Genomic DNA, 24,140 nt, shown 5'->3' with positions numbered 1-24,140 from the left:
GAATGTCAGTTCTTTGTTCACAAAGAAGATTATTTTTATATAAAACTAATATGATTTTGGAATTAAAAATACAGAAGTAAGTAGGCAACATTAAGTAGAAAGAAGAAAAAATAGTTTGAAGATAAGCATGAATTAATATTTTGATTAATTTTTCTTAAAAAATTTTAATTTTATCAAAGCTAGGTATCTTTATCTCTCTACATTTCTACACAATTTGAGAACCCAAAGAGTTCTAAAGGCTATTATAAAACACTGATTTTAGTCCTCTCACACCCTTGTCTCTCTCTCCAATCTCTTCCAGCTAAGAAGCTGACACTTAATACCTCTTCAAGCTAATGAATTTGCTAGTTCCTACCTTATCTTCTAAATAGCATAATTTTCTTTTTTCTTTTCAGTTTTGGGTATTACTTATTAAATCTCCAAGATGGCAGGGGAGGATTTAACTCACCTTCCAGCTCTTGGGGTCTCATCCCAACGTGAGCCCGTCTTTCCAAAGTAGTTATATTTGATGGAATAATTTCAATTAGATCAACATTCAGTATTTCCATTCTTATGACTATGGAAATGATACAGGCCATAGAGTAAACTCTATGATGGCTTTTCCTTTCTTGAACAGTTTTTGTTTTCCTTGCAATTAATAATAGTGTTGTTTATACATGTGCTCATTTTCCTATATCTTTTTTCCTAATTCAATTTCCAACTCTTCTCCAGTTGTCTAAATTCCCCTTAAATGTGTTCAAGAGCATCAATCACATTTCCATATTTCTGACAATGTCTCTCCCAGAGCCCTCTGACCTAACCGAATCTGAACTGGTGATCTCACTGCATAGGTGCCATCCTGGACTCACCTTGGCCACCAAGTTGGGAATCTCCTTCATTCCTCTACAATGATGGATTTCCTGCTCGTTGCATGCATGGTCTTCCTCCCTCTTATTTTACTCCCTTGTTTTTGTGGAGGACATCCTCCAATAGCTTTGTAAGAAATATTGCTTGGGAGGTTAATTTTTGAAAACCTGCATATATGAAAAATAATTTATTCTCTTCATACTCAATTGAGAGGTCAGCTGGGTATTGAATTCTAGGTTGGAAATTACCTTCCTTCAAAATTTTGAAGGCATTGCCCTACTTAATTTCTAGCTTTTTGTGTCACTGCTGAGAAGTCTAAAGTTATTTTGATTCCAGATCCTTGGATGCAACAGTTTTCTTTCTGGAACCTTACAGGTTAGTATATTTGTATTGAATGCTTTGAAAGTTCATAATGATACAGCTTTTTTATTCTTTGTGCTGTGCATTGAATCAGCTCATTCATTCTGGAAATATGTGTCCTTAAGTTCAGGGCTTTTCTTTTTTCCCTTAAATTAAGTGGTCATGGTTTCTTCTCTTCTTTCCATCTTTTTGAGCCTTCTATTATTTAGAAACTGGAACTCTCAGGCTGGGCTTTAAATTTTATTTGTCCTGCTTTTTTCTTTCCCTGTCTGCTTACTCATTATGGAAAATTTCCTTAAATTTATCTTTTAAACCTTTGAATCTTTATACTCATGCTATATATATATTTTTTTCCTAAAGCTAACTTTTGCTCTCTAAAGGTTGCTTTCTTGATATCCTATTTTTTTTCCATTAAAAAAAGTATTCTTTCTTTCCTTCTTTCTTTTCTTTTCTTTTCTTTTCTTTTCTTTCTTTCTTTCTTTCATGAAGAGAGAGGGAAAGAATGCAGACACACGCAAGCAGAAGCAGAGGGAGAGACTCTTCAGCAGGCTCCACACTCAGCACAGAGCACCACTCAGGGCTGGATCCCATCCTGACTGGAGCCAACATCAAGAGCCAGACACTCAACCAATAGAGCCCACCTAGGCACCCCAATAGTTGTTATTTCTTAACATCTCTCTGACAGTTTTCCTTAAGTTGCATTTTTTTTTCTGTTGAAAACATAGTCTTTATCTGTCCTATGAGAAGTCTTTCCTGTGTGTCTGAAAACCCTCAGTTATCTGCTCACATTTAAGTGTGGAGACCTAGAGTCCCGTTTGGAAGTTATGAGCCTGTGGGGGAGTTTTGTCGATAGTAAGCTTCACTCTAGAGAGCTAAGGCTAGGACGTTGTGTTCAGAAAACTCTCATGTTGGTAACTATACATCTTCCTTCTTAGGTTGGTCAAAGTCTTCAGAAAAACAAAAACAAAAACAAAAAAACACACGCTCTATTATCCTTTTGTCTGGAGACTGAGACCCCTGCTGCCAGTGCTATCAGAGCCAAATAGGAAAAGAGGGCTGAGGGTCTGAGCACCCAGTATGTGCTCATGTACCTGATCAGTCCCTCCATTTTCTACAAGGTGCCCCTGTGCTTGGCGCACCCGGTCTTCACAGTTAGGAGACCATCCTCTCCAGAGGATAAACCGTGGTGTGGGGTGGAGAGGACTAGTTTGTTTGTTTGTTTGTTTCTTTTTTCTTTTCTTCTCTTTTCTTTTTTCTTTCTTTCGACAAAGTGGTAGAAGGGCAGGATCAATTTTCATACAGCCATCCAAACAATCCTTATTTTAGACCTCCCCCTTCACCTGTCCTTCTAGAGGCACAGGACACTGCCAATTCTTAGGGGATGGAAGTAGAGAAAAGTGTTTGACTCATCAACTTACCCTGAAGCCTTGCTTGCCTTTTTTTTTCTCATTCATGAGATAGATATAATGATTCCTACCTCACAGGGCTGTGGTGGGGATTAAATGAGATAATGTATACTGGGAATACATTAAGAATATAATAGGCACTCAATAAATAATTATGAGCTTGGGGTTTTTTGGGTTTTTGTTTATTTCTTTGTCTGTTTCTTTCCCAAAAAAGAACTTAACATTAGGAACCAGAGACAGCCATCTCTTTACTACTTACTAGCTTGGTGACTTTGGCTAGTGTTTTTTTAAAAACCATTTTTAGACTCGTATTTTATCCAAATAAGGGAATGGTAATCACTTTCTTACTCATATCTCAGAATTACTTTAAGAATAACATTGGAAAAGGATGAGCAAGTACCTTGCAAATGTCAAACACTGTCCTTGGGCTTTGGAGGCAGACAGAAGCAGGGTGATGCTTCAGCTCTGCCTCTTTCTGGATGTGTGAACTTGGGCAGGTTTTCTAACCTTGCTCTCAGTTCTCTGCTCTGTAAATCACCACGCTGGTATTTTGGCCTCCATTTTTATCTATGGTGAAACAGGATAACCACAGAAGTACCATACTGGAGAAGCATTCTGGAGCCCCAGTCTCTCTTAGCCCACCTGGCAGCCACCCATCTCTCCGACTTGGTTCTAAGTTTCCTGCACTGAAAGTTCTCTATAAACCTTCCCCCCACAGAGCATCATGAATTGCTGAATATCAGTGCAACCACATTCTTAGATGACATGGAGCCTTCTCCAGGAAAGAATATGCAATACATGAACTAATGTTGGTATCATTTGGAGTTCCTCAAAATCCTATTGGTGGATTCCACGTGAACAGTTAGATCTCTTTTAAATGAAAGATGCTAACCTTTGGGGCACCTGGGCTGCTCATGGGATTAAGACTTTGCCTTTGGCTCAGGTCATGATCTCAGGGTCCTGGGGTCATGCCCTCATCGGGCTCTCTGCTCAGCAGGGAGCCTGCTTCCCACCAACCCCCCCCACCCTCTGCCTGCCTCTCTGACTACTTATGATCTCTCTCTCTTTTTCAAATTAAAAAAAAAAAATTAAATCTTTAAAAAGAAAAAGAAAAAGAAAGATGCTAACTTTAAACCAGAATCCTAACATAGAACCTACATAGAAACCCCCATCACAAATCTAAGGATAATCTGCTAGCATTTTCCACTGCTCAGCATACAAAGCACTGTACAGGGCATTTTACTTGAATTATTTAATATAATCCTCATGAGCTCCAAAACATAAATAAAACCCTGAGACTTAAGAAGAGTAGGCAAGGTGTTCATGGTCAAGGAGCTAGTAAGAGCTGGAGTTAGCAGTCACATCAAGGGTATTGGTTTTGAGTAGATCAATCTCAAAATATTTGTCGAAGTCATTACCTTAGTACCTCAGAATGTGACCTTACTTAGGAATGATGTTGCAGATATAATTATTTAAGTTAGGATGAGGTTATGAATCCAGTATGGAGTGGACCCTTCATCCAATATGACTGGTGTCTGGGTAGGAAGAGGGAAGTTTGCACACAGACACACAGAAACACATGAAGACAGACTGAAAGGATGCTACCAGTGCACGAACTGGACAGGAGGTATTCTCCCCTAGCAGAGTCAGTGGGCCATGACCCTGCCAATACCTCAATTTAGAACTTACAGCTTCTAGAACTGTCAAAAGTTCTATTGCATTAAGCCATCTAGCTTGTGGTACTTGTTACAGTCGCCCCAGGAAACTAATAATAGGAAACTAATTTGGAGCTTCTGACTCCAAAATCTAAGCTTGTTACCACTAGACTACAACACATGCCTTCCATGTCCAACTCAAAACGCAGGGAGACAAAAATGTGATGACATGTTAAAACAGGAGAAAGATTGGCTAATTCTAACTCCAATTACATATTCCAAGAACTTGATGAACAGATGGAAGTAGACTCCCACTGTTCAAGAAGCAACTTTGAGAAGCTTGTCGAGCAGGGCAAGAATACAGTTTTGAAGGTTCTTGAAGGAGAGGTCTATAACTGTCTGGTATCTCCCTGGTGCCAAGCTTGGCTCTCGAGGAGAGAGACCAAGAGGAATCGTTCATCTGGGCATCATTTCTACGCATAACATAATCTCCTGACTCTTAAAATTGCCTGTTGGCATATTTTGAACAAAAATAAAATAATAGTTCCTGGTCTTCTAAGCCACTCTCTTCTTCAGTATGGATAAGCCAAAGCTCGGGTATGTATTTGTATAGGTACAAATCCTGAGATGACTACAGGGCTCCTTCTTGAAAAGGATGTTGGAGGGAACAGAAAGCTCATTCTCCACCATTGCATAATGGTAAGCACAGTCCTTCATGGTAGATACCTGTAATGGTTGAACTGAGAGAGCTCTCTCTCAGCAACTCCACTCCTAGGTGTATAGGTGTATACCCCAAAGCACAGGAAAGCAGGAACTTGAACAGATGCCTGCACACCAGTGTTCATGCAGTATTATCTATAATAGCGCAGAGGTGCAAATAACCCAAGTGTTCATCGACAGATAAATGGATCAACAAAATGTGGTATATATGGACCATAGAAGAGTGTACAGCCACCAAAAATGATGGATGATATTCTAACACGTGCTACAGCACTGACGAACCTCAAAGACCTCATGCTCAGGGAAATGAGCCAGGCTCGAGATGACAAATATCATATGATGGTACCTACAGGATGTGCTTGGAAGAGTCAACTTCATAGAGTCAGAAAGCAGAATAGAGTTACCAGGGGTGAGAGGGAGAAGGAATGGGGGACTTAGTATTTCATGGGTACAGAGTTTCTTTTTGGGATCAAGTTCTGGAAAGGATAGTGGTGATGGTTGTACATACCGTGAATGTACTTAATGCCACTGAGTTGTATACTTGAAAATATATAAAATGCAAATTTTATGTGATATTTTCCCAGAATCCAAAAATGCTTTCAAAAAGTCAGTTTGCAACAAATGCTGCAAAATCCTTCACACCTCATTCAAGTTTATCATTTATTTAATTTTTATATAATATTCATATTTAAACTTCATCTAAATAGACTAACCAAAGTCCTTTGAATATTATTTCATATAATAGTAATTTAATACTCCAAAATAAGTATCTCTTCCTTCTGATCACCCAAATATTTTTCAAGATTAAACAATTATTCAATGTCACAAAAAAGCAACTACACTCTGAGAATTCCTTTTGTATTTTAGAACCTAGGTATGTTCAAAACTGTATGTTTCAATGAATCATAATATGTCCATGTTGCAGAATTTCATGAACACTAAATTGTACTTTCAAGGGGCACCTGTGTGTCTAGTAGGTTAAGCATGTGTCTGGGCTCAGGTCATGATCTCAGGGTCCTGGGATCAAGTCCTGCATTGGGCTCCCTGCTCAACGGGGTCTGCTTCTCTCTTTCCTTCTTACCTCCTCCTGTTCACGCTCTCTCTCTTTCTCTCAAATAAATAAATAAAATCTTTAAAAAATTAAATTATACTTTCAAGAGTCAGGAAGTTTTACAGAACTGGGATAAGCTACTCATGACATAAGTGAAAATTAAGATAGGGATGTATGTAGTACATCATTCCAAATATATCAGAAGGCTTTTCTACACACACACACACAGGTAAAAAAGATGAGACTATTAAAGTACTCATTTATTCAACAAGGAGATATTAATGATATAGAACTGAACAAAACAGACACAATTCCTGTCTCACTGAGTTTTTTTTCCCTTAGTGATAGGAAAAAACAACAATAACAAAAATAAGTCAATGAAAACAAGAAATATGAAGAAAACTATAGAGGGCTGAGGGATGCCAGAAAGGATGCAGGATGGAGACTGCAAAAGGAAACTCCCTGAAATGTTATCAGTGGTTACCAATGGGTTGAGGCACTATGGGTAATTTTTTCTTCCTGATTATATTTTCCAAGCTTTCTATAATTCAAGTGTACTAATTTTATAGTTATAAAACACGGTTTTAAATGCACATTTAAACACACACTTCCTAAGAACAGCTGCAATAACATTCATTTCTCTTTATGTTGAAGACCTCCACAAAATGTGAACCACAGGGAATACTGGAATCATAGTCTTGGATGGAAACCCACTGAGGAAAGTAAGCCAATTCTAGTTATCAATTAGGAATGTAAGAATTAAACAAAATCTTGTTAACGCTTAACAAAGCCTGAGTTTAGAATATTTTCCCTGGTAATTTACACATACCCTGGACAGAAAATGAGAAAGTTATCAAAGTGGTAATGACTTCAGTATTTTGTAAAAGTAAATCCAAATTATCCCACCAGGTGTCAAACAAATTAGGCTGATATAAATAGGTCGAAAAATGTGTGACGGTGATGGTAAAATGAATTGAGAAAGACATGAACGTCACTGTAATTGTTGTCTTTGATGAACAAAGGAAGACGAGCAAAGCTCAAGAATAGATATTAATGGCATAATCATGCCAGACAAGGAAAGATTTAATACACGGAAGCCCTATCCCTTCAGTAACCATGTGGTCTAAGGGATACGTATGTGAGTTCCAGCAGAGGTGAAGGTAGAGGTCACTGTGAGGGGCAGTGGTGCACCTCTCTGAGAGCAGGATTCAGTAGACACGTAATGGACATTTACTGGGTTTTTTGGTAAGATTTTATTTATTTATTTGAGAAAGCGAGAGGGAGCAAACATGAAGGGGAGGTGGGGCAGAGGAAGAGGGATAGAGAGAGGTAGAAGCAGGCTCCTCATGGAGCCAGACTTGGGGCTCAGTCCCAGGACCCTGGGATCATGACCTGAGCTACTTAGCCACCCAGGCATCCCTGGACATTTGCTGTTTTTCACTGAAAAGAATCTCCTTCCATTTGTTCATTTGATTTTATAAATTCATTCTGGTTGGCCATCCTAGGTAAATACCTATAACTGAAAGAAATGAGATTCTTTTAACATCATGATTCAGGATCTAGGGGTGCCTGGCTGTCTCAGTAGAGCATGTGACTCTTGATCTCAGGGTCATGAGTTCAAGCCCCACATTGGGCCCAGAGCTTCCTTGAAAAAATTCAGGATCTAGTTGTGTGGCTCTCTGATTTTAGGTCAGTGCTTTCATCTTCCTACGCCTTGGTCCTGCCATGCGTAAACTGCACACTGAGTCGATGATAAAGTACATAATGGTTGTTGGTCTCTCCCATTACTCCCAACAAGAATGTTACTGGGTAGTGGGTGCATTTCACATCACTTGCTTCTAAATCGAACGTCATGACATATTTAGTATATGGAGAAGAAGATGGGGATGGGTGAGACTTCAAGAGAGAGTTTCTAACTGGCCACCTCCCAGAGAAACTGCCAGCCTGGGGCAATGATAGTCACCACCATGCCCCATCTGGCTACGTCACAGGGGTGCTCACCCCACCTATCCTTGCATCAGTAGCCAGACTTCTGTCATAGATGGAGGGTGGCAGGGGTAGAGTGGCACCAGGATCAACAGACCTAGAACTCTTCCTAGGGAGGGGGCAGCATGGGACCCTAGCCCTCAAGCCCTCATGGCAGGATCCATCGTCTCATCAGACCTCACAAATACAAATTCAGATGTCACATTGGTCAGAGTTCAGAGACAGCAATGCAGGGCATTCCAGCCCAGGTGTGGGAGCCTTCTGGAGGCAAGGTGCTGTGTACCTGCCCTTGTCCCACTTGGGTGGAGCCAGCTCTGGTTCCTGTTCCCATGATTTCCTAGTTTTTTCCCCTTTATTTTGGTAGAAAGCTTAGACTTGTAGGCTCAGTCGAGTATCTCCTCTTAAAAAATGATTTCTGCCTTCACATCATATTCAGTTTCAGCTATTGGCTCATTTCTCCGCTCCCCTTTAGACCACACTTATTGAAAGAGTTGACACTTGCTGTGTCTATGTCCTTGCCTCACTACACCCACCAACTCCCCAGAGTCTGGCTCATACCCCCACATCCCCACTGAACTGCTTTCATCCATGTCCCTAGTCTCCTCCTGCTTGCCTGATCCCATAGTTATTTCTCACTGGCCTCTATCCCACAGGAACATTCAACAGAAATGACTACTCCCTCATTCCCAAAATACTCTTCTCTCTTAAATTTCAGGATAAATCATTTCTTGTTCTTTACTGTCTGCTGCTTCTCACTTTTCTTAGCTTGATGACTTTCCTCTGCCTGACTTCTCAGTAATGGGCTTCCTCTCTTCTTTTGTTTCCACATATTCTCCTAGCCCAGACTCCTCAGTAATTCCCATAGAATTGAGAACCACACCTTCAGATTGCTACCCTTGACTTTCCCAGTCACCTCTGACTGCTCAGTCCCAGGATCCTAACCAACACCACGAATTTAGAGCCTCTTGGTCACTTTAAAAACCCTAACAAGGACTTGTGATAATGCCTGGACATGTCCCCAACCCCTCAATGCCCCACATTTATGTCAGCCAAGTGTCACAGCCATCTTCCTGCCTACTCAAGTCAACACCTAGATAGATTTCATTCTTGATTTTGTCCTTTCCATCTTAATCCACATCCAGACCATCAGTGATTCTCAATTATCTTATACTGAAAATAAATGTTGACTCAATTCTCAGCTTCCCATCTCCCTTCCTAGACTGCTAGCCTGGGGAACCATTTTTCACTTAAATATCATCTTGATGGAAATAGGTCATTTTTTTTTTTTTTCATCTCAGCCACTTAAGTAAGTGATCTATAAGAACTTACTGAAAGTTACAATTATACAGTTGAATTTTACAGATCAGAAAATCCCATCACCCTAAAAAAAAGGGTGGAGGAGAAAAGGAAAACACACACTGGGTAGGTTTTATTTTTTACTTGCCACATAAAAGCATTAAAAATTCAGGTGATTATGATAATGTGATAATGGTATTACTAATGTTTATTGAGCAGTTATTATGTGCCAGGCACTATGCTATATGCTTTTTATGGAGAGTCACTTAAAATTTTTTTAAAAAAATTTATTTATTTATTTGAGAGAGAAAGAGAGAGAGAAAATCTCAAGCAGACTCCCTAATGAATGTGGAGCCCAACATGGAGTCCAGTCTCATGACCCTGAGATCATGACCCAAACTGAGACCAGAAGTCAGATGCTCCAGGCAGCCCTGGGATAATCAATTTCTATTCCCACAAAAAATTGTATGAGGCAGATCAAATTTTAGCTCCCATTTACAGACAAGGAAACTGGGGATTAGAGAGGAAAGTCACTTCACTGAGTTCTCACAGGGGAGAAGAATTTCTATTTCCGCTCAATAGAAAAATTTCTATTTCTACTTAACCACTAAACACACACCACACACACACACACACACACACACACACACGAAAGGACGCAATCTTAGAACTGAGATGTTTAGTGGTATTGGCTTTCAGAGAAGCTAATTGCATTGCCCCCATTTTTCTCCTTTCATCACAGACAAAGAAAAGCCTTACTATAGGTTGGTGTTGGTTCACAGAGGGCTTCTGGGAGCCACTGGTTTAGCCTATAAGGGATACCTTGATACTAGCTAAAGTTGAAGGTCAGCTCTAGAACATATCACTTTTGATCCCCTGATGACAAATTACTTAGCTGGCTCACTAACCCTTAATCATAACAAATGGTTGGCAGCAAATGGTTGTCACCAATACATGTGGAGCTTGGCAGGTCCTCTAAGGATATATTTGGACCTTCTCCAGAGAAGCAGCTTCCAAGGCCAAATGATGGCATCTGTTTGTATAGTCAGCACTTCCTTCTTATGAAACTCTGTGCCCCAGGGCGTCTGGGATTTACCACTACTGGTGCCAAGACCAAGCAATGGGCACCAATGGCTTCCTTTCCTGCTGACTAAACCCTAATTCCTGACTATGCTCAGAAGTGAAAAATACACTGGCTATTTCCTTAGAACAAAGCAGAAAGTAGAACAATAGGGAAGAATAGGGTGATCAACAGCTCTGGTTGTTTGATGCCCCTCAGTTGAAGAAATGCCCCTGGTAGGAAATCAGTTCCACTGTGATATCTCAGGTGAATTACAGGTATATATATATATATATATATATATATATATATATATATATATGATTTTATTTATTTATTTGACAGACAGAGATCACAAGTATGCAGAGAGGCAGACAGAGAGAGGCAGGCAGAGAGGTGGGAGGGAAGCAGGCTCCCCGCTGAGCAGAGAGCCCGATGCAGGGCCTGATCTCAGGACCCTGAGATCATGACCTGAGCCAAAGGCAGAGGCTTACTTAACCCACTGAGCCACCCAGGTGCCCCTCAAATAATATGTATTAGAAACATAATACCTTTGATCCATTGAAACAGTTGGTTATCTGGCCCAAGTTCTCCATTGGTTCATAATTATGAGCCAAAAGACGTGACTTTAAGCATCTATGGAGAAGAAACACAATTCCCCTTGCCCGGCTTCTTCGTTTAAGGCTAGAGGGCTATGGATGGATATGAGAGGGGGCCTCAGAACACGTGAATAAATGTCTGCAGGATGCAGTGGGTCAAGGGTGAGCAAAGGAGGGCCCGCAGGCCAGATCTAACCCACCATTTATTTCTAAATGGCTTATAAGCTAAGAATGGCTTTTGTATTTTTAAATGTTCAAAAAAAAATAAAAAGAATATTTTCGACAAGTGAAAATGATGTAAAATTCAAATCACAGGGCCCATAAATAAAATGTTACTGGAAGAGAGCCACCTTCTTTTGTTTTCTCATTATCTGTGGCTACTTTCATGCCACAATGGCAGAGCTGAGTAGCTATGACAGAGACTGAAGTGCAAAGCATAAGGTCTTTACTATTTGGCCCATCACACAAAAAAATTGCCAACCCCTATGTGAAGTAATTCTCAGAAATAAAAAATACTGGCTACTCCAGTATAATGCAAGGTTAACATGAGTTCTTCTACTGTAAAAATGACTCCAGAAAGAGAAGAAATATCTCAAGAGGAATAAAACATGGCAAGTGCTGGTCTATTGAACTCAAAATCTATCACTGTCTGTTTTTTGGTGTTTTCACCATAGAAACAGGGCTCACTGTCCCAGTTTAACAAGAATATTATTCCATATTGGCTTTTTGTGGCTGTTTCCAAATGACACTGGTCACACAGCAATGCATAGTTGAATCTCTTGTATCATGCATAGACCCTCAAGTGGTCACCTGATGACTTGCACTCGTCACTGAGCTCGGGCCTCTCAGCAGATGTTGGACCCTCCTTCACTGCCTTTCTCACTGAAGACAGTAGGCTTGGAGAACCGACGCGTGTTCTGAACACTGAAGCCAGCTCATAGACCTAGTGAGTTCAACCTAGGTAGTTTCAAGATGAAAACTGAAAAATGTCTCTAGCTTTGGATAAAAATAAAGTTAGTATGCCTTGAGTGTTATTTAATACTGAGCAACTATTCGCCACAATATATTCACAAGACACTCTGAACTAAAATGTTCTTTCTTAAAAAAAAAGCAATAAAGAGGGGCGCCTGGGTGGCTCAGTGGGTTAAAGCCTCTGCCTTAGGCTCAGGTCATGATCCCAGGGTCCTGGAATGGAGCCCTGCACCTGGCTCTCTGCTCAGCGGGGAGCCTGCTTCCTCCTCTCTCTCTCTGCCTGCCTTCTGCCTACTTGTGATCTCTGTCTGTCAAATAAATAAATAAAATCTTAAAAAAAAAAAAGGCAATAAGGAAGAAATGAACTGTCTCCCAATCCAGTTCCTCCTTGGACCAGCAATACGCAGCATCTCACAGTTAAACAGAGCTACCTAGCTTTTAACTCATTAAACTGAGGAGACATGAATTGCGCTCCATGAAGAAATCATGGTGAGAAAACCCTGCAGAACATAATCACTCTGTAGCCGAAGATATTTTGCCTGTCATACTCTGCTGTCATTAAACCAGAGGGGGAAGAAATCAATGGGAACAAACCATGTTTCCAACAGAGAAAGAAGAGATACAATCAAGACCTTTCATTTCCCAAGTTGAGATCCCCAGAATATGATGTGTCACGATGCATTAAAAGGTTTTCTACAGAAATGGTTTCATTTTGAAGTAAGTTGGAAAAATATCAGAATCCTGAGATTTCAATATTCTAGGACTTTTCAGAGTCTTTAACATGCTAATAAGCATTGTGAATCTCTGAAGGCAGGATGTCGCTTTACTGCATTAGCTCGAGTGGATTCTTCTAAATATGTTTTCATAACTCATTGCTCAGGAAACATTCAGGAAACATGCAAATCGGAAGCACTACCTCTGTCTAGGGAGGTCTGTTTTCTTGGCTGTCTAGTTTCTCCCTGATTCTTCTAACTCCATAGAATGGGGGAGATAAAGCCCTCGTAAGTACCCATTCTTATAAACCCCGTGGAGCTGAGGTTATTTATGATGAATGCTTTAACTAAATGTCAGGCCATCCAAGATGCCTTAATTTTTTAAGAAGCCAGTTCTCACAAGAGAAATTCCCCTTATACTCTCCCAATCTTTTAAATATAAAATAGTAAATAATATAAGAGCACAGGACTCCATGTTTTAGAGGGGAAAGACTGAAATTTGTTTGCCTTTCCAACTGGGTACAAAAAAAAACGCAATGCATAGACTTTAACAAGGGAGATTTTCAAAATCCTTTGCTGGAATCAATTCAGGAAGTTCCCATTTCTTTTGGGCTGCAAATCTGTGGTCAAATTTTTTGGCCCAACATTTTGAAGGACCCATTGCCTCTGCCACCAAAGAAGTTGTAGGAAAACTGGCACCAGTCATACATCCTAGGAGACAAGTGTTGCCAAATCAAAGTAGAACACTGAGTTTCCAGCAAGTCCAAAGAATAATGCAATCATTTGGCTCTCTCTGCAAACTCAGGGTGCTGATGAGCTCTTTGTAGCAGCTTTTAACCTAAAGCCAACTTTTCTTAGCTACAACACCCCAGAAAATTATCTCTTGGCTTAACTACACCAATTCTGTCACCCCTATATTCTTTGTATATGCTTAGAAACACACACTATTAACAATAATTGCAAGATCCTCTCCTGTTGCTAGACCCTGAATTGTAAACAAGCTACCTTCTCCTGCTATTCAAGAGTTTCTTTCCCTAAATCACCTTGAAAACCTCAATGACTGGCCTTTTCAAATGCTGATTTTTTTTAATAAGCTAAAACAAAACAAAACAAAAAATCCCAAGCAAAACAAAACAAAAACACTGTTCAGACAGAGGAAATAAAGCAGATTTAAAGAAAAAGTTACAAGCATTAAAAAAAAATCACAAGCATAATCTTTACTTTCAGACAACTTACAATGTCTTTATCGTTAATTATTTCTCTAGAGCATCCATATGGTAGTTGGGTAGAGGGGAGGGCATTTGTCACTGTGTCTGTTGATCAAATGGGATTATTTAACTAGTCTGCTTTGAGCTTAAATTAGAAAAAGTGAAGTTTATTGATTTTTCAGCCTACTGAGTTTTTTATTTTGCCTCAAATGAAAATACAATCACCCAGGGGAACGAGGAAAGAGAAACCAGAGGAGATTATGTTTTTGTGAGGTCATTAGCCTGGCTTCTTTTTAAAGGGCGTTCTATATAGGTTTTCAGAGAATCTATGAAATCTGCCATTCTGTCATTTCAATTTCATTGATAGAATTGTGAGTGGGTCATATTAACTATGGCATCTACAAGAGCTGTATCTAATCAATTTCGTTTCTTTCGAAGCTGAAGTACAGCAAAGAGCTCAGGCTAAGAGACTCTGCTCGTAAATAATGGTATAACTAACTTTAATTGGGAGCTTTCCTTATTTGGGACACCCCACTAAGTGTTTTACTTACATTGTTTTATTGAACCTCACAATGACCCAAGGAAGGATGCCTGATAATCATTTGTATTTTATATAGGAAGAAACTGAGGCTTTACAGAGGTTCAGTAACTTGCAGAATAGAAAGGTGGTCCCCCATCCCACCTGCCCCATGTTAATTCATTAGTAATTGCTTAGGTTTGGGTCTTTTTTCCCCATGGTATTTCAGGTCCCCTCAGAACACTTTATCCCTGGTCAAATTGACTCTTGTGTTTGATGATGGTGCTGCTGAGATTCAAATCCGCATATATGTGTTTCTAATAGCAGAGCCCAGGCTTTCACCCACCATGCTAAGCGGTCTTAGACTACAAAACACAAAACCTAATTAGGTGGAAGACAGTGCAGTGTTTCCTTAAAAAAATTAAAGAATTACCATATGATCCAGCAATTCCACGCCTAAGAATACACCTAAAAGAATTGAAAACAGGGACTCGAACAGATATTTGTACACTTGTTTTACAGCAGTATTATTTATAGTATAATCAAAGGTAGAAACAACCAAATGTCCACTGATAAAGGATAAACAAAATGTGATACATACATGTAGTAGAATATATTCAGCCTTAAAAAGGGAATGGAATTGTTATAAATGCTATAATACAGATAAACCTTGGAAACATTACACTAAGTAAAATAAGCCGAACAGGGACAGAAAAGGACAAATATTACGTGATCCCATTTATGTCAGGTACCTGAAATAGTCAAATTCATAGAGTCATAAAGTAGAAAGATGGTTGCCAAGGACTGGGGTGGCAGGGGGCCGGGGGTGTGGGGAAGGGGAGTTGTTGTGTAATGGGTACCAGATTTCAGTTTGGGAAAATGAAAAAATTCTAGAGATAGATGATGCTGACAGTTGCCCAGATCTGAATATACTTATTGCCACTGAACTGTATGTACACTTAAAAATGGTTAAAACGATACACTTTATTATGCATATTTTATCAAAACAAAAAAGGTTACGACTGAGATTTGTACTAAAATATCAAACGTAGGCCACAAAGCAAAGCAAAACAAAACAAAACTAGTATAATTTGAGATCCACTTTGTAAAAGGTAACAGTAATCAGAGAAGACTTTATTCTACTCAATGGCACTATAAATCTTCCACTTTGTTTTCATCAAAGATCAGCATAAATAGCTAATAGAATGATGCTTTCAAGTTCACTATCAGATGGAAAAACACGAAGTACAAAGTGTCGGGATGAATTCCAGCAAGAACAGCTTATTTTACTAGATAATATCTAGTAATATCTTATTCTTTAATTACCTTCAAAGTGAATCAAAACACTTTTCCAGGAGAAATCTTGAAATATTATTTGGGAAAATTGGTTCACATTTTCTCCTCAAATCTATGTACTGGGCACAGCAAATACTTTGAAGGAAATATTAAATACTTTTTCATCATGTATTGGGATTCTTTTCAGCAATATTTTTAAAATAATTAAATTGGCTCTTTTTTTTTTTTTTTTTTTTAATTGGCTCATTTAAGTGCCCTAGATTCTGGCCCGGTTTGGTTATTTATATAAAAGTGAGATAGAAAATGATGTAGGCATTAATGTTCTTTGATTAGTCAGTGCTTTGTTGTTGTTTTTGTTTCTTGGTCAGAAGCTTTGTAGCAGTCAAATAAAATTGTACCTTGTGCTTAATCTGGAGCTATGAAAGGAGTCAAATCAGTTTTATAAGATTTACTGATCAAAAAATATGAATGCTCAGAATGTCATACGTTCCCTCCAAAAATTCAGTGATCTTGTAAATAAAGTGAATATAGCAATTAAATACACTCCCTTTTTATAATATGCAAACTCATAGGCATGAGTGTGTTAAGATACTGGCTATTATTTATTTCTGATTTTGTCATTATTTGGACTTTGGACTTGAGTTTCCTGTACCTGAACTGTTCTTCTCATGTCATTGCATTAGTGGCTTCTTCTCATCTTTCAGACTTCACCTCAGATGTCACCTCCTCAGAAAGGCCAACTCTGACCACACTCTATCTCAAGGAGTTTCTCCACCATCATCCTGTCCCTCTGCATAAGATCCCTGAGTCATTCCCTTGATGGCACTTCAACACTGTCTCAAGTTGTCTCCTTTATTCTGCCTGGCAACTGTGTGTGTGGATGGACCCACAGCATCACCTCTGGGGGGGGGGGGCACAGACTGTACTGTTACGTACAGCTCTTCTCTTTATGGGCACTCTGGTATGCTGATCTCACCAGGCTGGCGGATGAACAGCTAAAAGGTGGTGACCTACAAGGGGTTACAAAGGACATGCGGGGTGTCTGGGTGGCTCAGTTAGTTGGGCATCAAATTCTTAGTTTTGGCTCAGGTCATGATCTCAGGGTCATGAGATCAACCCCTGCATTGGGCTCCATGCTCAGGAGGGAGTCTGAGATTTTGTCCCTCTGCCCTTCCTTCTTCCTTGTGCACGTTTTTTTTTCTCTCTCTCTCAAATAAGTAAATAAATCTGGCTTCTCTTCCTTGCTCTCTTCTCTGGCCTCATACACATCACGGGCTCAGAATCCACAGGGAGTGCAGTGAACCAAACAAGTGAAATCAAGCCTATTCGTCTTTTCATTTTAGAGACGGAAAACTCAAGTAACATCACTGGTCTTTAGATCTTTGCCTTTATGACTGGATAAAGCAAAGCCAGGCGACAAGAGTGGGAAAAACGGTTGACCAAGACCATTTTCTAAATGGGTAATTCGGAGTTCCCCTGTAATACTTTGTACAGGTAATAACAATGCACCTTTGACTTGATAGTGAATGACTGGGGACAGGGCATCCTGAGCAGTCGGACATTTGTGTTTAGAAGAGATCATCCAAAGAACCAAAGACCAAGATGGTAGCAAGCTTCTAGTTGTTGAACAGCTAGTTCTTCCCATCTTTTGTAACAAAACGGAACTTATTTTTAGAAGGTTCATGGCCACATTAAGAGAATAAACTAAGTTTCCCAGTCTTCCTGGGAGTCTGGGAGTCTGGGAGTTGTAACTGGGTCTGGGCTTGTCCCCCAGAGTGATAAGCAACAGCCAGATCAGAGGCTTGGGAGGCATGGGCTCAGACTCCCTCCTTGACCCCTTCCCTGTGGCTGGAATGCAGACGCGGTGGGGAGTGTCCTGGGGCAGGAGCATGAGAGTGACACTAGGGAGAGGGAGAGAAGGAAAAGCAGCAGCCCTCTGGAGCCACACATTTCTCCCTGCCTATTTTGTTACATGAGAAAGAAGAACGTATCCATCTTGCTTGAGCTGTGGTCATTTGCAATTTCTGTTTCAATAGATTTACTTTCTAACACAGTAGATGTCTGTGGCTGATTTAGATGCTGCTTCATAATTTTTGAACAGTGGTGTTAGGATCTTCAAACTAAACTTTTTGAGTTGAAAACAACCTTCAAAAGAGTGCTGGGTAATACAGTTGGTTAAGCAACTGAGTCTTGGTTTTGGCTCAGGTCCTGATCTCAGGGCCATGGGACTAAGCCCTGTGGCAGGTTCCTCATTCAGTGCAGAGTCCACTTGGGATTCCCTTCCTTTCTCTTCCTCTCCTCATGCATATGTGTGGTCTCTCTCAAATAAATAAATAAAATCTTAAAAAAAAAAAACAAAAAACCTTCAAGTTTGCCCTATCTTTTCACTTAACTGAGGAAATTGAAGATAGGATAAATAAACTTCTTGAGCCCCATTGGTAGCTTGGAGTAGGACCAGTGCTCAGAATTCCGGAATTTCAGTTCATTGTTCTTTTCCTCTGTGATCTAATCAGCAGAACTCCCTCCCTCTGAGAGGCCTGAACAGCTTACTAGCTGGGACCGGAACTGCCTTTTTTCCAGCCAGCCTATCAGTAGCTGCCCCATGCTTTTACTGACAAGGCTGATCTGGCTTCCTTGCTGGGAATGAAGGGTGAGAGGGGGAGGCAGATGTCTTCTTCTGACATGCCTCACTGTGGGATGGCAAACGAATCAGGAAAACCCTTGCTTTTATTTCTTTTCTGGCTGAGCCTGACCTTGAAATTTCCCTTTCCTCCAATAATACGGATTCATTTTCCTATGACCTAGCCTTGCGAAATTTGTCTAGGACCCTGAAGCATGCCAGTTAGCAGCTCAGACGGCTCCTACTTGCATGACTCCATTCTATAATAGAATGAATATTGATTCCCATTCAGATGTAATTTGGTAATACAAGAAATCTTCTATAACAACTAGCAGTAGGGATAACTTCAGCTGTCAGGGAAACGGCAAGAGAACAACAAATCCTTTCATTTCAAGGTCTTTTATCCACCAGGTGCCCATCCACAGCTCCCTTTGGACAAAGGGTATTGGTGTAGTTGTAATTAAGAAAACTGCCCAAGGGCTCATGGAAAGTGAAAGGTAAAAGCTAGCTATTAGCTTCTAAGATCCTCAGGTTTACTCTTGTAGTCTTTCTTTCTTTCTTTCTTTCTTTCTTTCTTTCTTTCTTTCTTCTTTCTTTCTGGCTTACTCTTGTAGTTCCTTCCTTCCTTTTAGTCTTAGACTATGATTTACGTTGAAACAAGGTATTTATATTTGAATTCTGCAAAATTCTATACTTTATAGAACAGTAATCACATATTCTTACCATCTTCATTTTCATCAAACACTGGTGGTTTGCTTGAAGTGTTGGCTCCCATGGTCAAGTCAGCCCACACCCAGATCCTCCAGTTAAACTCTGCTGGCAGAAGCATTCATCTTCAATTCACTCAACAGAGATCTGGAAGCCTTAGCCTGATATCTGGAAGAGAAAAAGAAATGGTATCTTTACAATATGGTGGGCTCTAGGAATCCAGCACAGAACTGTGGTTGCAATATTCACCTGATCTGTGAACAGATCACCTAGAACAGAATTTTTTGTGTTGAAAATGATAATTTCACAAGTACAGAGAACATCAGGCATCTGGGAGAACCCCCTACATGGCCTCATGGGTAGTGGTCTTAGACTTACAGAGAAGGAAGGGAGCAAAATATTTCTCTAAGTAAGAAAACAAGTTTAAAATCTGGTCCAACAGTGTTTAAAAAGTATGTAATAAAAATATTTCATTGTGACTCTCTATATTGTTAAGAATATATTATCTGTTAACATTTTTTTTTTTGATGTTTGAACAACAACTTTATTATTTTTTTAGTCATAAAAATACATTTCCCTCCTCTTTCCTCCTACTGTGGAAGGTACTACAACATAAAAAGAACAAGGTCTGAGTTTGGGCTTTACCTCACCAGCAAACTGCTAAATTTCACTAAACATGTTTCTTTTTTTCCCCCTTCCCCTGAACTTGAAGATGATGATGGTCCTCTCCTCAAAGGTAAATCAAATGTGATTTGGGACAATACCTGAAAGTATTTTCACAGCATAAGTGTTCCATGATTGTTGGCCACCCTGAAGCTTCAAAAAGGGATGTGTATAAGAAGAAATGTACGTTTATGGTTTTGTTCATTTGGAAAACTTCCCCTGAAATTGGTCAGGAGAGGCAGCATCCAGAGTTCTGGTTCTGAAACCGACACTTAACAATGGCTTTGGGCCAATAACTTGACCCCTCGTCTCTAAGATGGCAGAAACCACAGTGCCTTCCTCAGGAATCACAAGCTCCCATGCCTTATTCAAGTCAGGCACAAATGCAGGTGCAAGCACTGGGCCAGGTGGAAGATGTCAGTGCCTGGAGGGAACTCTGGTCACCTGCAGAAACCAGGCTCCATCTCAAAGAAGTCACTGCTCTCAGATCTAAAAGTTTGTTGCCACGTGGAAACACAGATCTGACCCCCCCTCAAAAAAAAGGGCTAAAGATTCAGAATTTATACAAAACAATGTTTAAAAATTCATTTCAGCTATATGGCCTGAGAAAAATCTCACGGGACAAATACAACTCCCGGGATATAATTAATGAGATCATGTCCATAAGGCAATTAGCACAATGCCCGGTACATAATTTGCAAAGAATAGAATACTATTTTTTTTAAATATTTTATTTATTTGACAGACAGAGATCACAAGTAGGCAGAGAGGCAGGCAGAGAGAGAGAAGGGGGAAGCAGGCTCCCTGCTGAGCAGAGAGCCCGATGCGGGACTCGATCCCAGGACCCTGAGATCATGACCTGAGCTGAAGGCAGAGGCTTTAACCCACTGAGCCACCCAGGTGCCCCTAGAATACTATTTTTAATAGTAGCTGTATTTCCTTATATATAATTTTTTAAAAACATCTATTCATTAATTTCCTCTCAGGCTTTTTCCACATGACGGAAACAGAGATTAGAGCTAGAATTGAAGAAAGGGTCCCGAGCAAACCTGGGAGAAGGATGGGAGGTACCGAAAAAGCACTTGAGAAGCTCCTAGGCAAGTCTAGAAGAAAAGCTCATTTTCCCATTAGGAAAATGTAAGTAAAGCCTGCATTTGGAAGGCAGACTCATTAAGGAAATGCTACTTTTCATACTAAAAGCCAACAGTTGGCTAAGTGCCACAGGGACTTTAAAAAGAATCATTAAATGGAGAGCAAAGGAAGAGTCAGCAATTAGGAAGCAACCAATTAAATGGTATGGAGGAGGGGCAGGTGGTAACAGGTGGCCGGAGTAACCCCGGGGAATTATTGACATCAGGAGGACAGAAAGACCTCAACTCTGTATGCTTCCTTAAAAAATTAAAGAAAGAAAGAAAGGAAGAAAGAAAGAAAGGGCTTTTAATTTTAGTATAAAAGGGGCTGAGGAAGCAAGTGGGATGATGCCCTTAGTGTTTCACTGTGGGCCAGGGAGAAGGGAATGGGTGCTCTCTGTATTTTATTCTTGCATTTAGAGCCCAGAATAAGCAGGGAATAGTGGGAGGACAGAACCACAGATCACATTAGAGAGGACTGGTCCTAAAGAGAACATTAATCTTAACGAGTTGAGATTTTTAACACCGTAGATTCGGATCACATTTTCTTTCATTTTGTTCGTAAAACCTTACAGACATATTTTCACACGCGCCCCAATCCTGTCATTCTTATATTTTTCTTCACTCGTCAGGCTTTTGTCAAGTAGCCTGTGTTCCTGTAGCACAAGATGTACCAAGCATTGACCTTGCAAGTTGTCGAGACAGAGAAAGAGAGAGAAATATGATCACAATTTGCCACGTTTCGGAGTTCCATCCTGACATGCAGACAATTTTGTTCAGCAAACATCCAGTGATTTTTTAGCGGGAAGTAAATATGTCAACAGGAAACCACTTTTGTGTCTGTTTGGGGAAAGGGGAGGTGGATGTGATGGTTTCTCCATTGGACCTGATGCATCCAAGCCAGTTTAGAACTGTCTTTCCCACTTTCTCCCCATAGGGATAACCAAGTTAGGTAATCCCCCCCCCCCCCCCCCCCCCCCGTATCCAGAAAGAAAGAAACGACCTCTGGCAGGAAAATGGAGACATGTCTTTCCTGTTTTGCTGCTTAGACCAAGCAGAGCTAAAGTACTCTACTCTGCCAAACCCACACCACCCTGACCTCCTGGCACAGAGTCTGTAGGGTGACACGAGCATCACCCGAAGATGTCTAGAGGACAGTGACCACCCCTGCAAACCAACAACCTGAACATAGAAAATCTAAGAGAGAAAGAAATGTGTCTTATAAGGACACAGAAAATTTTTAGATTTTTCCCCTGACCTGGCCAGTTATCAGATTATTCACCGCAGACTCATTCTCTCATGCTAACATACGAGCTTCGGCCTGAATTTTGGGGGCTGTCAACTGGTGAGCTTTTCTAAGCTGCTAAGACCCCTTAAGTAAGAGGTGTGGTCTTTTAGGAACTGAATCACCTATGTTGCGACGTGAGAAAGTTGCCACTTTGATGGAACTGTTCCATCACTGCTGTAGCTCGTGCACCGAACTTAGTTTGCATTTGAAATACAGAATTTCTTAAACTCAGAAACACACCAGAAACACAGTTAAGAAAGAAAATGTCATGAAAAAAGCACACCACTCTACTATACTGGCTATATTTCATCCACCTCGCTTCCTCATTTTTATATAGTAAAATTACAGGTAAACATTATTTCTACCTGGCCCCCCTGCCAAATTAGTTTCCCTTGCACACTTCCCAAAGACAGACACAACAGCAAATCTAGTATATGGTTTACAGTCCCCTTTCTATGATTTTACAATATGCTGTGTGTTTTAAGATAAGTCACCTAAAAATGACATAGACTAGTAGGTACACTTTGCATCTTGCTGTGATCATTTCCCCTTATAGCTTTGTGATCTAGGCAGGCTGGTTTCACAAGCTCTGATTTCTGCTTTTTAAGGGCTGCATAGCAGTCCACAGTGTGAATACACTGCATTTTATTTTTCTGTGTAAAAATGTTCATATCCTTCCGGCTTGGGGAAAGCACCCTTGTGGAAATGAAGGCAACCATCGAAGGTAGTTTCTGCTGGTTTAGAAGTTTCTGCTGGTAGAGAACAGTCAGAAACACCTGGCGCTTACCTCCACCCAGCAAATATTTATTGACGTCTGTGTGGGTCTGGACCTGAGTCAGTGAGAGGCTGGTGGACAAGGAGGGGGTACACAGTAACTAGGAAGCTGCGCTCCATCCCAGCCCTATCTGGTTGTGGGGGGTTGTCTTGACTGCCTGCCTTTGTCTTATTTCTCTTCTCCTTTAATTTATTAGCTTCCCAGCAGTGCCCTGACCATGCAGGTTTATTTAAAAGAAATAAAAATCTAGACCACCACTCACCTCGATCTTGGTTCTCTCTCCTCTCCTTCAAGAAGCTTGGACTGGTCTTCCGCCCCGGGGCACGGGGCCTAGCAGAGGGGTTCCCGCAGCGGAGGAGAGAGCAAGGAAAAGACGCCTACCTACCCCGGCGCGGGCGGCGGTGGGCGCCGGGCTGCGCGGGACTGGCCCAGGGCGGGCGGCACCTGCGGCTGCCGGGGCTCCGAGCGCCACCCGAGCGCGCAGCTCCTCCGGGAGGGGCCGGCAGCGGGGAGCGGCCAGCCCGCGGGCGTCCCCTGTCGCCGCCCTCCCCAGAAACCGCCGGGCAGTTGCCTGGGAGAGCGACAGTCCCCTGGGGTCGGTGCGTCGCCGGCGGAGGGCGAGACGGGGGACAGCGACGCGGGCGCGGCTCCGAGCGGGTGGCGGGGATCCCGAGGCTCCTTGGCACGATCCCGAGCCGCCAAGAGCGGAGCGCGCCCCAACTTCCCAGACCGAGCCCCAGATGGCCTGAAACGACCCTCTTCCCCTCCGAGACGCCCTGGCAGCGTAGCCGAGGACGGGTGACCTGGGGGCGGGGGGGCGCTAAGGTCCCGTAGACTGGGATGGAGAAGGGCGCGATTTCCTGTAAGACTAAGTCGGGTATTGCGGGAAACCCGAGAGAGGATGGAGAATTTCACAGGGCCCGGCAGGAAGCATCTTTTGTTTCTGGGCTAGCACACTTCCTCGTTTGACTGCTGGGGAAACTGAGGCACGGACAAGAAAATTCTCACCGAGTGTTACGTACAACTCTTTCCAGACCTAGGTCTCCCGCTCGCAGCCCCCTCCCCCGTTTGTTTTCCAGGCACCTTTGTCAGCCTCGACCTCTGCGTGTGGAGGCGGGGTCAGGGGACGGGGACACAGACATCCCACTGGAACTTTCTTTGTGCTGTTCCCCTTGCTGCTCTCTGTACTTCCCTTTGTAGTAAATCAGCAAGGTCGAAATAACTTTTTATTGTCTTCCCAACAACCCAATTGTCGCACATGCGTAAGACAC

The 24,140-nt window shown here is 41.3% G+C and overlaps 1 protein-coding gene across 2 annotated transcripts in view; it reads right to left on the bottom strand.

Moving 5' to 3' along the window:
* The window catches only part of STK32A (serine/threonine kinase 32A), a 135,412-nt gene extending 111,599 nt beyond the window's left edge, over positions 1–23,813 (bottom strand). The window contains exons 1-2 of one of the 2 annotated variants that reach the window (XM_059174975.1): positions 23,132–23,813; positions 19,029–19,181 (exon numbers count right to left, since the gene is read on the bottom strand). In XM_059174975.1, coding sequence (XP_059030958.1) covers positions 19,029–19,134 — 106 coding nt within the window. In that variant the 5' untranslated portion in view covers positions 19,135–19,181; positions 23,132–23,813. The remainder of the gene's footprint in view (positions 1–19,028; positions 19,182–23,131) is intronic. The other variant, XM_059174974.1, reaches the window with a different exon arrangement.
* Positions 23,814–24,140: the final 327 nt, after the last annotated feature.

The sequence above is a fragment of the Mustela lutreola genome, chromosome 5 (assembly GCF_030435805.1).
Source record: "Mustela lutreola isolate mMusLut2 chromosome 5, mMusLut2.pri, whole genome shotgun sequence".
NCBI classification, from domain to species: Eukaryota; Metazoa; Chordata; class Mammalia; order Carnivora; family Mustelidae; genus Mustela; species Mustela lutreola.
Note: the sequence above shows the minus strand (reverse complement) of the source record. Positions and strands in the feature narration are given on the sequence as shown.